General features: G+C 47.9%; 1 protein-coding gene across 1 annotated transcript in view; it reads left to right on the forward strand.

The window, feature by feature from the left end:
* The window catches only part of grin2bb (glutamate receptor, ionotropic, N-methyl D-aspartate 2B-b), a gene marked incomplete at its 3' end in the record, with an annotated part of 96,781 nt that extends 82,850 nt beyond the window's left edge, over positions 1 to 13,931 (forward strand). The window contains exons 13-14 of the mRNA XM_083635276.1: positions 5,188 to 5,426; positions 11,598 to 13,931. Coding sequence (XP_083491402.1) covers positions 5,188 to 5,426; positions 11,598 to 13,931 — 2,573 coding nt within the window. The remainder of the gene's footprint in view (positions 1 to 5,187; positions 5,427 to 11,597) is intronic.
* Positions 13,932 to 14,589: the final 658 nt, after the last annotated feature.

Here is a 14,589-nt window from a genome sequence, read left to right on the forward strand (position 1 = left end):
TGCCTGAATTCCACCCGAGGCACATTTCATTTGGAAACAGTCCAGCAGCTGCTGACCAACGATGTGCTGAGAGCCAAGTTCAAGGCGGAGAGAATGTGCGTGTTTTTGTCACACTCTGTGCATCAGTATCCAAACTGTCAAATACTCGCTATATGTTTTTTGAGAGTGTTCGGATAAACAATATTATGCGAGTTTTCAATGAGTTATGGGCCTTTTAATGTTTATTGATTTCATATGATTGTTTGTTTATTAACTGGACCCTGGCCTCCTGCCATTTTGCTAAAGTTTCCCCCTGGGCAAAGCAAGTTATGGATCCCTGGGGTAGATCTTTCCAGGGAAAATTCCTCTGGTTCCAAGGAAGTGATGCGTTTTACGTTAACCAGCAGCAGCAACAGTGGTTTGTTTAGTATAAATAGAAGAAGAACTGGGTATTTAGCGTGAGCGGCGATAGATACAGTCGGTTACTTCCGTGTGCGTGTGCGTGTGTGTGTGTGTGTGTGTGTGTGTGTGTGTGTGTGTGTGGGAAAACGGGAGCATTTCCCCTGACCTGCTGACCCATTGACCAGTATGACGAACCTTGACAAACCCTGACAAAGAAAAGTGCGCCACCCACAGGAACTTAAACTAAATTACATCCATATTAAATCCAAGGAAAAAAAGATGTCCCAGTACTGGAAACATTGTTTAGCAGCGCACCGCTTAGCACCCCCCAAAAGAAATGATGAATCATGCAGATTACAAATATACAAGTCTCACAGATAGGACCATAATTACATTCATTTGAGATGAGAATGATTCTAAATGCCATCCTGTTTCTGTGGAGTAGAGAATTCTCACAGTTACCGTCCCGAAAATAAGACCTGACTATCCTCACGCCATCTGGAGATGGTGTGAAGTGATGCAGTGACAGGAATACGAAAGGCTCCCTAAACACATTCACTCTCCTCCTTATATACACTAGCCCTGTTCCAAACCGCTCCCTATGACACAAATAGTGGACTGTTTAGTGTGTTTGCCTTTTTCTTTTATAGTGTCCGAATTCTCAACTGTTCATTTGATTCACTATATTAGTCCACTATAAAATACCCACAATTCACAGCGATTAAGCAAGATGGCGCATCTTGTGACGCAATGGTCTTCGGGGGAAGGGGGGGGGGGGGGGGGGGGGGATCTGTGTAGTGTCCGAAACTCATTTGATCGATCCTCCTATAGTTCACTATATAAACACTACATGGGGAATAGTGAGTGAGAGAATGAGTGAACCATTCCGAACACGGCGACTGTCTGCAGTTTAAATTGCCTTTTGTAGACTTGAATTAATTCACACATTGGACTAAAATGAATTCTCCATCCTATACATCCTATACATCCTATACATTTCTTGTTCATTTCTCTGAGTCAAATCAAATGCGAAATTAGGGGCGATGCCACATTTCCAGAAACAAAGCACAATGCGAAAATTAAGTGTCACAACATAAACACCTTGTAAAATCAATCTGCCCTAGTCTAGATTGTCTGAACTGCTATAAAGATTACACAGATGTATTATAAATACAGTCGTTGTCATAGCATAGTTGTTTTTGTAAAATAACTAAGACAGTTTCTACTCTTGCTATCAGAAATGAAAAGTTTGTGTACCCAACTGTATAATACACCCTATATACAGTTGTGTTTGTGTTGAGCGGGGAAGTCAGCCTGCATACAGAAAGGGAATGGAGTAGTTGAATGGAGTAGTTAGTATGGCGAAACAGGCCAACAGGTGGCCAACATCAACCCCTTGATGTTGTCGGCACGATGAAAATTTCCTAACTGGGCTCGGGCTAAACACTGATTGGCCTTGACGTGAATCTTTGCCTTGGCAGAATACACCTAGCGGTCTGCCTCCAGAGGCAGGTATGTGCTACATGCTGCTCCCCCACATGCCAGATCACATACTGTACAGCCCGCGGTGGCGTCCTCGCCTGCATGGGCTTGGCGCGTGCGATCACTTTCCATCCCAGTTTCTGTGAAGGATAGGTCAGCGAGAGAGAGAGAACACTCACCTGGGATCAGATCCACAGGAGACGGACGTACACCATCAGAAACATCTGGAGTGATGTGTCGTGTCAGTGTGTGTGTGTGTGTGTGTGTGTGTGTGTGTGTGTGTGTGTGTGTGTGTGTGTGTGTGTGTGTGTGTGTGTGTGTACACACACATGGGATGTGTGTATGTGTCAGACAGCATGACCCAGGCAAAGTCCTATTCCCTGTGTGCTGTCCTGCCAGCTGCGCTCACACTCAGTGGTTGCGTCAGACTTTACCTCTCATTACCCCTCAGATTAGGGATTCGACTGTGTTGGCTGTCAACACGCATTCGTTGGCCTGAGTCGGAGGGGTCAAGCTCATTGATGTTAGCTCATGTGCCGCCTGTTGTTAGCATCCAGATGTCAAACATGATGTAAGTCACTATGAGTTCGAGGGAGGGGGGGGGGTAAAGGCAAACAGCAGTCCTGGCCTAGTAACAGGAAAACGGCTCACCAGTACATCTGCAGAGCTGGGAGATCAGTTAAAGATGAGGATGAGGGGAGCGAGGGAGGGAGATGGAGAGGGGCATGTGTAGTGTAGAGGTAAAAGCACTCTCCTCACCCGGAGACCCCGGGTTCAATTCCCGGCAGCCGTACTTTCCGGCTTGGTCAGACGGTCCTACAGACACAATTGGCCGTGTCTGCTGGTGGGAAGCTGGTGGGCTATGAATCCTGGTCACTGGTGCCTCTTCAGGGGGGGGGGAACTGGGAGGGATAGCGTGGTCCTCCAACGCACTACGTCCTGCTGGTGAAACTCCTCACTGTCGGGCGAAAAGAAGCGGCTGGCGACTGCACATGTATCATCTGGTCATTGCTCCACCAGGGGGACTCCTCCAGCAGGGGGACTTGGCCAAGTACAATTGGGGAGAAAATGGGAGAAAGAAAATCTGGGCGGGTGGGGGGGGGGGGGGGGGGGAGAGAAAATCTGAAGAAAAAGAAAAGGAGGAGGGATGGAAGGGAAGACATAAAAGGGTGAAAGAGGAGGAGGAGGGGTGTGTGTTAGGGGTCAGCATTACTCACAGTCTGTCTGGAGGCCCTCAGTGTCATCTGGACCAAAAAGTAGAGCAGGCAAATTGAGCCATCACTTTTATTGCTTCCAAAAAAAATCATCACAATTTTAACAGACAAGTCTAACCAAAGCCCTTATGAGGAAAAAAACTTTGCAGTTTTGTCGTTGGAACTTGCAGCTTTCACCAATGCATGCAGTTTCAAGAAATTCAAGATTCAAATTAAATTGGCTTAAAGCCCCAAATATCACTGCTAAATTGTTTTTGATTAAAAAAATAATAATCCAAGGAAAAAACTTCTGGAGGTCATGATTAATGTTCTTCTTGTTGACTGTCGGCACACTGAAATAATGTTTTTCTATATTTGAAGGTCTTCAGCATGACAACAACTGACAAACCCTCATCATAAGACAAACACACTGCCCTTCCTTCTGTCACTGGAGTTCATTATGTAAGCGCTCCAAGTCGGAGCCAACACTAGTTAACAACTGTCCAAAACATACGCACGCACACACACACACACGGACACACCCACAAAAACAGACTGGTAGATCAGGTCAAACAAATCTCTCTGGACGTGTCAACCCCCCCCCACCCCACCCCCGGGGATGTGGAACTGAGTTGGACACATTTGAGGGCGAAACACTTGTCACATGATGATGCATACTTCCTCTCTGAGGACTGTCGAGTTCCAGCAGGCAGCAGTTTTCTCCCACCACAAGGAAGGCGACGGGTGCCTCGCGTAAGCAATCATGAATGAGGAGGATCCTCAGGGACGTTGAGTCAAGAGAGTGCAACACAACCTTTGTTGCAGGTACACGACGTATACACGACGTACATGAGAGCTGAGCTGTTTTTGTCGTGAACTCACCATCCCAAAAATGTGTCCCCTCTTTTTGCACTTAGACTTACTCATCCAGACGCCTACAGGCAAGCTCTATCAGACCCCCACGCATTCACACTCGCATGCACACATACACACACACACACACACACACACACACACACACACACACACACACACACACACACACACACACTCAAACATTCAGACATATAGGTAGTGTAGCAGCGGTTCGAGCCCGGTGTTACCTCCAGCTTGGTCGACTCGAGCGTCCATACAGGCACAATTGGCCGTGTCTGCGGGTGGGAAGCCGGATTAAGGGTATGTGTCCTGGTCGCTCCACTATTGCCGCCTCTGATCGGCCGGAGTGCCTGTTCCGGGGGGAGGGGAACTGGGGGAAAATAGCGTGATCCTCCCATAGGCTACGTCCTGCCGGTTAAAAGAAGCAGCTGGTGACTGCACATGTGTCGGAGGGAGCATGTGCTAGTCTACAACTCTCCCCAGATCGGCAGGGGTGGTGGAGCAACGGCCGGGACAGCAGGGGGAATTGGCCAAGTACAATTCAATCAGGAGAGACTAGTGAATAAATAAATGTAATAAAAGAATATTTTTACATTGATGGAATATATAGTGAGAATTAAGTCTTGACAAGAAAGTCTTTGGCGCTTAGACACTACAGGGAGATATTGAGATCGAGGTGCAGCAGCAAGATACATCCCCCCGTGGAGTCTAGACACTGTGGCTGAAGACTCTCCTGAGACTGATGAAGCTGATGAATCTGTGAAGACTGGGCGGAGACGAGTAGGTGGAGGGGTGCGCGATGACAGCAGCGGGAGATGGGCAGGCTGAATCGCATAGAGAGAAACGTAGTATTTAAAAAGACAGCAGCAAATATGATTGGCTTACAATGGAGGTGTGTGAAGGTGTGTCCCTATGCTGTTGGATAGTTGAGGCCAGCTGGTGCAAACAGCTGGTGATTTCTGTTTACAAGTTCTTTATTGGTTCTTATGAAACAAAATGTCAGCAATTGCAGTATAAGATACAATTCACATAGAGAATCATATTTGAAAGATGTGAAGGGCAGGATGGAATTAGAAGTGAATAAAAGCCTAAACGTGCAAGATTATAGTCTTCCTGACTGAACCTCCGCTAGAGCTTCATTTGGGGAGAAAAGGGGGGGGGGAAATCTGAAGAAACTTGATAGAAACAAATCAGACATGCAAACAACAGCAACACATCAGTACCATAACCTCTGCTCTGTATCTCCTTCCTCCAGGTGAGATGGAAGAGCTGGAGGCCTTATGGCTGACTGGAATCTGCCACAATGAGAAGAACGAGGTGATGTCCAGCCAGCTGGACGTGGACAACATGGCGGGGGTCTTCTACATGCTGGGCGCCGCCATGGCCCTGTCGCTCATCACCTTCATCTGCGAACACCTGTTCTACTGGCAGCTACGCTTCTGCTTCATGGGCGTGTGCACCGGCAAGCCCGCGTGTACCTTCTCCATCAGCAGAGTGAGTTTACTCTGGTTTTATTTTAGGTTTGACCTTTACTCAGAAGTCACATGTATTTGTTTTACAACTACCGGCTACACTTGATGTGTATAGAGTCAGTCACGGGGAAAGAATGACTCACTTAACAAGCTTATTCCTAGCTGCCATGATGCTTTACGTCAGGGGTGTCCACCATTTTTTGAATGGGGGCCAGATTAGATAATGTGAAAATAACAGGGGGCCAAGCTGCTTCTCGCATCATATGGGTTATTCGAAATTGTACTCTAAGGATTTAGTTTACCATCTGAGAACATTAGTTTCACCTGTATTGTTCCTACTTGGTGCTTGTCTACAAACTGTATGATAGTGCTGTCATCGATGTGTGAACGAAAAGAACGCAAAGTGAACTTGCTTGATTAACCAATACCGTGTGGAGGGACATATATAGTATATTTTGAGATACAAGCCGAGGGCCGGTTAAAATCGTTTCCGCGGGCCGCAATTGGCCCCCGGGCCGGACTTTGGGCATGCCTGCCTTACGTGAAATATGGGCGCATCTTCCGGTGTATAATCCTCCCAGCCCCCTCCCACCGTTACATTGCTGACACGGACACAACATACACATAGCCCGTCTGCGTCTGTGTAAGCGATGTTTCAAAGCTGCAGGCAAAGGGAGCCGATCGCATCCAGCTTGGCCAAACATCTCGCTGATAAATATCCCGACTTGTTCAAAGAGCAACAATGTTACCGGATGTGATAGATAACATAATTAATTTACATTCCCTAAAATAAGTCGTCCCAACGAGTGTTATTTCTTTGTGACGAGCAAACTTTTTTCACCATCGGAGTTTGACGAGGAAATGCGCTCAGTACGAGCGCCGCAGACCCTCTGCCAACAAGTAATGCAGCTGCTATATTGTGGAAGATCAGCCACGCTCTAGACCGGACCTTGCACCCATCATCTTTTTACAGCGGGGCATTCAAACATAAGGTGGATCTACCTGTGTTCAGGATGCAGGCTGCTCAGGTCCGTACGAATAATCACTTGAGGAGTCATTTCATTTGCATAATGTTACCTTTTAATAAAGAGATGTGGGGGGGGGGGGGGTTGTTGCATGCAAATGAGCTCAATTATCATTTGCTGAAGAAAAGGTGTTCAAGCTGACGGGTTGTGTAATTGTAATGTCACTTGGTGGTTTACACCTGCTCAGACTAACCTGAGAGGAGGATCTGGCCTTGGGTGTTTCAGCGATGCTTTTCAGGGAGCTGGCAGCAATCTCCCTCTGTCTTTGTAGCTTTTTTAAGAAAGTCTCTGAAACAGACCTATTTGTTATGCAAAGCATATACCGAGGTTGACATGCCGGAGTCGACTCAATAGCATCGAGTTTCACTATTAGCTCTCTTCCTGCGCATGAGGCTGATTTTATTTGCCAGCTGCCGTTACAACAACATCCATTTGAACTCCATGCACTATTCAAGAGTAGCTCCTATTATTCAAGAGAGAGAGAGAGCCAGAGATATGCCGTAGCTATTACACATTACCATGCCTGGTGTAACACTCAAGTGGCAGTGGTAGAGAGATAGTGCAGGGCTCAAGAAAAACTGCACACACATGTGTGGAAAGTATTCACCTTATGTAGCCCATTTGACCCGGTTCTGTGGCCGTCCTACGACTTCCGGCTCATAATAAAATAAAATAAAAAATGGCTGCGCTGCTCCAATATCATCTAACTCTGAATTAACTAATAATTTAGCCAATTGTATGTAACATACCAAATAAAAGCAAACGGCAATGTCTAAGAATGCAACGCCATGTAACTGGCTCGTTAAGTCTCGCATTCCAGGGAATTACGTTAACGTCTGCGGGTCTTTATTAACGTTAATGGCTCGCGCTGCCTCGGAGGAGAGAAAACCATCCGAAACTTTCTTTGTTGGAGTCCAGGTATGTTTTACAAGAAAGTGCTCGTCATTGTCGACGATAACGTTATCTGACCTGGCTGTGTACCGAGCTCAAAGTAGTAGGCTACGTTCTTTGTTTTACACCCTGCGCTGTCCACTACAAAAACGACTCTCTTCTTCATGACGTTCTTTAATATTTGGCGCCGTGACCGCCGGAAGTGTTAGACGGACCCGGAAGAATTTGGCCCACTGTAAGGTCTGAACATAAGGTGAATAGACAAGGACACGCGATGAGATGACGATAGTCTCTTAAAACAGACTGTATCATCTACATCCGGCGAATGCAGCTATATACAGTCTGTACGTTACACCCCCAGAACATGCACAAGGAAGTTGGGAAAAAAACCTTCAGACTGGAAGGAAGTTCTACGGAATCCGACCAATCACGACACGCGAATGCGGCATATTGGATTCTGATTGGACTAATGAGCGGAAGACCCGCCTTTCTGCCGGCATATTGGATTCTGATTGGACTAATGAGCGGAAGACCCGCCTTTCTGCTTCCCATTCCGGTTGGTGCATGATTCTCCCCCACGAAGTACAGACGGTATGGCGGAAGCATTTGAAAATTGCGGAAGCCAACTCGTCTGTTCTAAGAGACTAAGATGACGAAGGACTAATAATATACAGAGAGAGAGAGAGAGAGAGAGAGAGAGAGAGAGAGAGAGAGAGAGCGAGCGAGAGGCGATACAAAATAAAACGGGTAGCAGGAAAAATGGAGAGTAGAGAAGAATAGATGTGGTGGTGTGCCAGTAACCTCTGTTCTGTTACCTTTCCCAGCAGCCGTAGTAGCGACAGATGTAGAGATATAAAGACAGACAGTCCCATCGGAGCGGCTGCCGCTCACCAGAGCGCCCCGGCAACGCAGATAAAACAAGCACAAAGAGAGAATGGCGGCATTAAAGAGCAGAGAGTTGACGATTCAGATTCATGAACGCAGTGGAGGAAAGTGACTAAGAGACGGACAGGAACTGCTTTTGACAAGCTGGCGCCTTTGAGGAACGTTGACCCACGCGCTGCCTGGCGGGTAGTGTGCCCTCGATATTTCTAAATTGGCTAATCTATATTAGACTGATTTAAACAGGCATGTTTGACTCATAGACTGATTTAAACAGGCATGTTTGATTCAGACTGATTTAAACAGGCATGTTTGACTCATAGACTGATTTAAACAGGCATGTTTGACTCATAGACTGATTTAAACAGGCATGTTTGACTCATAGACTGATTTAAACACGCATGTTTGACTCATAGACTGATTTAAACACGCATGTTTGACTCATAGACTGATTTAAACAGGCATGTTTGACTCAGACTGATTTAAACAGGCATGTTTGACTCATAGACTGATTTAAACAGGCATGTTTGACTCATAGACTAATTTAAACAGGCATGTTTGACTCATAGACTGATTTAAACAGGCATGTTTGACTCATAGACTGATTTAAACAGGCATGTTTGACTCATAGACTAATTTAAACAGGCATGTTTGACTCATAGACTGATTTAAACAGGCATGTTTGACTCAGACTGATTTAAACACGCATGTTTGACTCATAGACTGATTTAAACAGGCATGTTTGACTCATAGACTGATTTAAACACGCATGTTTGACTCATAGACTGATTTAAACAGGCATATTTGACTCATAGACTGATTTAAACAGGCATGTTTGACTCATAGACTGATTTAAACAGGCATGTTTGACTCATAGACTGATTTAAACAGGCATGTTTGACTCATAGACCGATTTAAACAGGCATGTTTGACTCATAGACTGATTTAAACACGCATGTTTGACTCATAGACTGATTTAAACAGGCATGTTTGACTCATAGACCGATTTAAACAGGCATGTTTGACTCAGACTGATTTAAACAGGCATGTTTGACTCAGACTGATTTAAACAGGCATGTTTGACTCATAGACTGATTTAAACAGGCATGTTTGACTCAGACTGATTTAAACACGCATGTTTGACTCATAGACTGATTTAAACAGGCATGTTTGACTCATAGACTGATTTAAACAGGCATGTCTGACTCAGACTGATTTAAACAGGCATGTTTGACTCATAGACTGATTTAAACAGGCATGTTTGACTCATAGACTGATTTAAACACGCATGTCACGCATGTTTGACTCATAGACTGATTTAAACAGGCATGTTTGACTCAGACTGATTTAAACAGGCATGTTTGACTCAGACTGATTTAAACAGGCATGTTTGCCTCATAGACTGATGTAAACATGCATGTTTGACTCATAGACTGATTTAAACACACGTTTGACTCATCGACTGATTTAAACACGCATGTTGGATTCATAGACTGATTTAAACACGCATGTTTGACTCATAGACTGATTTAAACATGCATGTTGGATTCATAGACTGATTTAAACACGCATGTTTGACTCGTAGATTGATTTAAACAGGCATGTTTGACTCAGACTGATTTAAACAGGCATGTTTGACTCAGTCCATATGACAATATGGACGTAGCCCACACTGGACAGGCGACCTGTCAATCATGCCACCAAAGCATAGTCTGCTTTATCGTCTATTTTACTCTAAATTGGATGATAATTTACTAAATGAACATCATGCTGTATTGAAGAAGACTTGATACTTATTTTGCAGCTATAGACTACATACAGGGGCGGACTGGGATCATAATTCAGGCCGGGCATTAGATACCAAGCAGGCCAGGCCGATGCGGGCCGACGCGCAGGCCGGCGTCCGAAGGGCGGCGGCCGAAAATTTGGGGCGTTTGAAGCTCAATTTGGGGCGTTTGAAGCCCAATTTGGGCCGTTTGAAGCCAGATTTGGGTCGTTTAAAGCCAGATTTGGGCTGTTTGAAGCCCGATTTGGGCCGTTTGAAGCCCAATTTGGGCCGTTTGAAGCCCAATTTGGGCCAAGTCCAATTTTACAATGAGATGCACCCACTTTAAACCTGAATAAAGTAATAAAACCACTAGTAAACCAGTAGGCGGCGCCTGGCCTGCTGTTCAGTGAGTGGCCTGGCCTGGCCTGCAAAAAAAATAAAATAAAATAAAATAATAAAAAAAATTTTTTTGGCAGGCCAGGCCAGGCCAGGCCACCGGGCATTTGCCCGACGTGCCCGATTATGCAGTCCGCCACTGACTACATATATATAAATGGGCAAGGTATATAAAAATTCATTCGATTCAATTCGAGGAACTGCAGTTTTTGGCACCTCCGTGTTGACTTTTTCCACACTGAGGTTGCTGCTTGGTTTGACTTCACTGGCAAGGTTCTTTTTTTATTTTTGGGTTTTTTCTCCAATATTTTATTTTTCTATAGAACACAAACAAAACAGACAAAAGAAAAGAAAAGAGAAAAAAAAACATACAACATAATGACCATTCAACATTACAGTGGTGCTACCAGCCACGTAAGGTGCTTATGTGCTTGCAGTCGATGTATTGAGATCTCACGCAAGAGGTCTATAGGAAATCAGCCGGGCGAGTCACACCGTCGCCCCTAACCTCATCGAGCTAGGCTAAAAACGGGTCCCATATAGTTTGAAAGTGAGTTGGTTCGCAGGAACCTGAGTCTCTCCATCCGTATAACAGAGATCATGTCCATCAATCACAATTGGAAAGAGGGTGAAGAGGGGGACTTCCATTCCTTAAGAATTAGTTTTTTGGCAACAGTTACTGGCAAGGCTCTTGACAATGTTTCTTTATGAGAAGACAAAAAAGGAGAAGCAAAAAAAAAGGTGGTAGAGAGACGTGTAAATGACATTGATTGAAGCTATTGATTGGCAGTTATTGGTCCAGTCTTTGATCTGCCCCTCCTCTCCTCCCTCAGCTCTCTCCGTCAAGCTGTGGGACTCTGTGCTGATCCCCCGAGAAAACTCATCTTATCAACTCAACCCCTATTACTGTTAAATAGTGTGTAAACAAGAGGGTGGCCAGGGAGAACATGGCAATGCATTAACCTCTCTTTGCCTCTGTCTTGGCGTACCTCTCTCTCTCTCTCTCTCTCTCTCTGTGTCTCTCTCTCTGTCTGTCTGTTGGTTCATCTGTCTGTTTATGTGTCTGGTCTCCCCCCCCCTTTCCTTCTTCCATCAAATCCCCTCTGGTTCCCGATCTGTCCTGACCTGACCTCCTACACTCTGCTTCTGTCTTCTCCCCATGGCCTGTCTCACACACTCTCTCTCCCTCTCCCCCTCCCTCTCTACCTCTTCTCCAATCCCCTGCCTCCAGGGTATCTGGAGCTGCATCCATGGGGTACAAATAGAGGAAAAGTCAACCATGGACTCACCGTCGGCCTCCATGAACATGAACATGAACAACACCCACTCCAACATCCTCCGGTTGCTCCGCACCGCCAAGGACATGACCGCCATCCCGGGCATCAATGGCTCTCCGCACGCCGCCCTGGAGTACAGCCGCAGCGGTCGCGAGTCGACCATCTACGACATGCAGGACCACCGGCGCAGCCTGGCGGGCCATCCCGTCGACTGCAAGCCGGCGCCGCCCTACATGCCGGAGGACAACATGTTCAGTGATTACATCAGCGAGGTGGAGAGGACTTTTGGCAACTTGCCCCTGAAGGACAGCAACCTGTACCAGGACCATTACCTGCACCACCACCCGGCCTCGGCTCTGGGTATGTCCGGCCCCCCGCCTAACAGGCCGCGTAGCTTAGGCAGCGCTAGCTCGTTGGAGGGGGGCATGTTCGATTGCGACAGCTTAGGGGGAGGGGTAACGCCCATTTTCACCACCCAGCCCCGCGCCTCCATGACTCACAGGAACACCAATAAATTTGACCTGATCGCCGGGCACGCCCCCGCGGGCTCCGGCCAGGGGGGGTTCAAGGGAAGCAACGCATATGGCAGGTTTTCTTTCAAAGGAGGCGCATCCAGCACGGGGCTCATCGGGGGTCACGACAGGTACTGTGGCGGGGGCGGGGGAGGGTCGGGGGGCGACGACGGGACCATCCGCTCTGATGCGTCCGATATCTCCACACACACCGTCACCTACGGCAACCTGGAGGGCAACGCCAAGCGCCGTAAGCAGTACAGGGACAGCCTGAAAAAGAGGCCGGCCTCGGCCAAGTGCAGGCGGGAGCAGGACGAGATAGAGCTGGCCGGCTTCAGGAGGAGACTCCACCACCACACCGTCCACCACCACTTCCCCCACGGACCCCTGGCACACCGCTCGGCCTCACCGCCCCTGGAGCGGAAGAGAGGAGGAGGGGCGAATTCTTCCCCTTACTTATTCCGCAAAGACAAAGAGAACCTGAGAGATTTATATGCGGACCAGTTCCGCTCCAAGGAGGGCAAGGCCAAGTGGGAGCAAGAAGGCGGAAGTGGAGGAAGCGGTGTGGGCGGCGGTAGTGGCGGCGGGATCTGTAAGAGCTTAGTGCCCGTGGAAGACTTCCTGAAGGGTAAAGGCAAGAAGGCGGAGAGCAAAGGTGGGTCAGCAGGGCAGGCTCACACCTGCTGGGAGAAGGGGGTCCCTGGGCTCGGAGGGGGAGGCATAGCGGGGGGCGACTGGGAGTGTCGTAACTGCCACAGTGTGTCTCACCATGGCGGAGGCGTAGGAGGGGGCACCACCAGTCGCCCCAGCTCCGCTAGCTGCAAACGATGCGACTCCTGTAAGATACAGCCGAGCAACCTTTACAACATCAGCGAGGATCATAACATGGCGTTTAGCGGAGGGCAGAGTAGCGCAGGGCCCGCCCAAGCACAGCCTCAGGCACCTCGCAGGAAGTTGGGGCCGGGCGGGAGGGTGTTACGGAGGCAGCATTCCTACGACACGTTTGTGGACCTGCAGAGGGAGGGGGCCAACCGCATGGGAGGGGCTGGTGGGGGGATGGGGGCGCCCCGAAGTGTGAGCTTGAAAGACAAAGACCGCTTCATGGAGGGCCCCAGCCCTTACGCTCACATGTTTGAGAGGTATGCAGGTGAAAGAGAGCCGTCCATGTTTGGCGGAGTTGGCGGGGACAGGGTGAAAGGTGGCTCCTCCTTCAGTTTGTTCCATGGAGGTGAAGGTGGGTTGCACAGGCGCTCGGTGGGGGAGAGAGACCTGCGAGACAGAGATAGAGCTATGATGGGGGGTGGGGGCTGTGGTGGTGGTGGTGGTGACGGTGGCAGCAGAGGGGCCGGGACTTACTCCTTGTCTAAATCTCTCTACCCAGATAAGGTGAACCAGAACCCATTCATCCCAACCTTCGGCGACGACCAGTGTCTATTGCACGGTGCCAAACCGTACTACATGAAAAAGCCACAGACGCAGCAGCAGCAGCTACTCAACAACAGCCGAGGAGGAGGGGACTTCCGGGGCTCCATGGGAGCGACTTCCTATTTACCCGCGTCGGCCACCGCTGGGGTGATGTCCAATGTGGCCCCCAGGTTCCCCAAAGAGCTGTGTCTGGGCGGGGTGGGCGGGCCCATGGGGAACCACCACGGGGCCAGCAAGCTCCTGCCAGGGGGCAGGGACGCGTTAGGTTTGGGGCAGGGACAGAGACCCTTCAACGGCGCCAGCAATGGACACGTTTATGAAAAGCTCTCCAGCATCGAGTCAGATGTGTGAGTCAAGAGAGATGCAGGGGGTGGAGAGATGAAAAAGAAAGAGGCAGCATATAGGCTGTCAAGGCTAATGACTTCTCTATGTGAAAGGAATGAGGAGACACTATACTGTGCGTGTTGTTCTCACACCACCAAATGGAAAGAATTTGGACAATGGAGCGAGGCCACTGTTGGGCTAAGCTGCGGCAAAGTCCAGTGGGAGAGAAGGTTTATTTTTAATGAGAGGAGAGGATTCTGGTGCTGCTCTCTGAGACTCAGAGAAAGATAGGAAGGGAGGGATGGATGGAGGGGAAGAAAGTGAAATAACTCCCATCTCTGCTCTCCTTCACGCGCTCATTGTCTTTCCCTCCCTCCTGCAGCTCCTGACACCAAAACAGACGTTTTGCTTCGCAACGGAAATACAATCACGAATGAGAAATCAAAAGCTTTTGTTGAAGTAACAGGGTAAACTAACAATAATTGTATTGATAATGTTAATATTATTGAATATGATTCCAACGTTTATGATGATCAGTTTGGGTTGTTTTTTCAATTTTATTTATTGAAATAGTTCATGTTGTTCTATATTTGTACCGATGTTAACTTTGCTAGCTTACCAATATTACAGGAGACTGGTGGACCAATTGTCAAGCCGAGATTAAACCCAGTGCGGTTTCTTTTTT

This window comes from Poromitra crassiceps (assembly GCF_964638095.1).
Source record: "Poromitra crassiceps genome assembly, chromosome: 4".
Lineage (NCBI taxonomy): Eukaryota > Metazoa > Chordata > Actinopteri > Beryciformes > Melamphaidae > Poromitra > Poromitra crassiceps.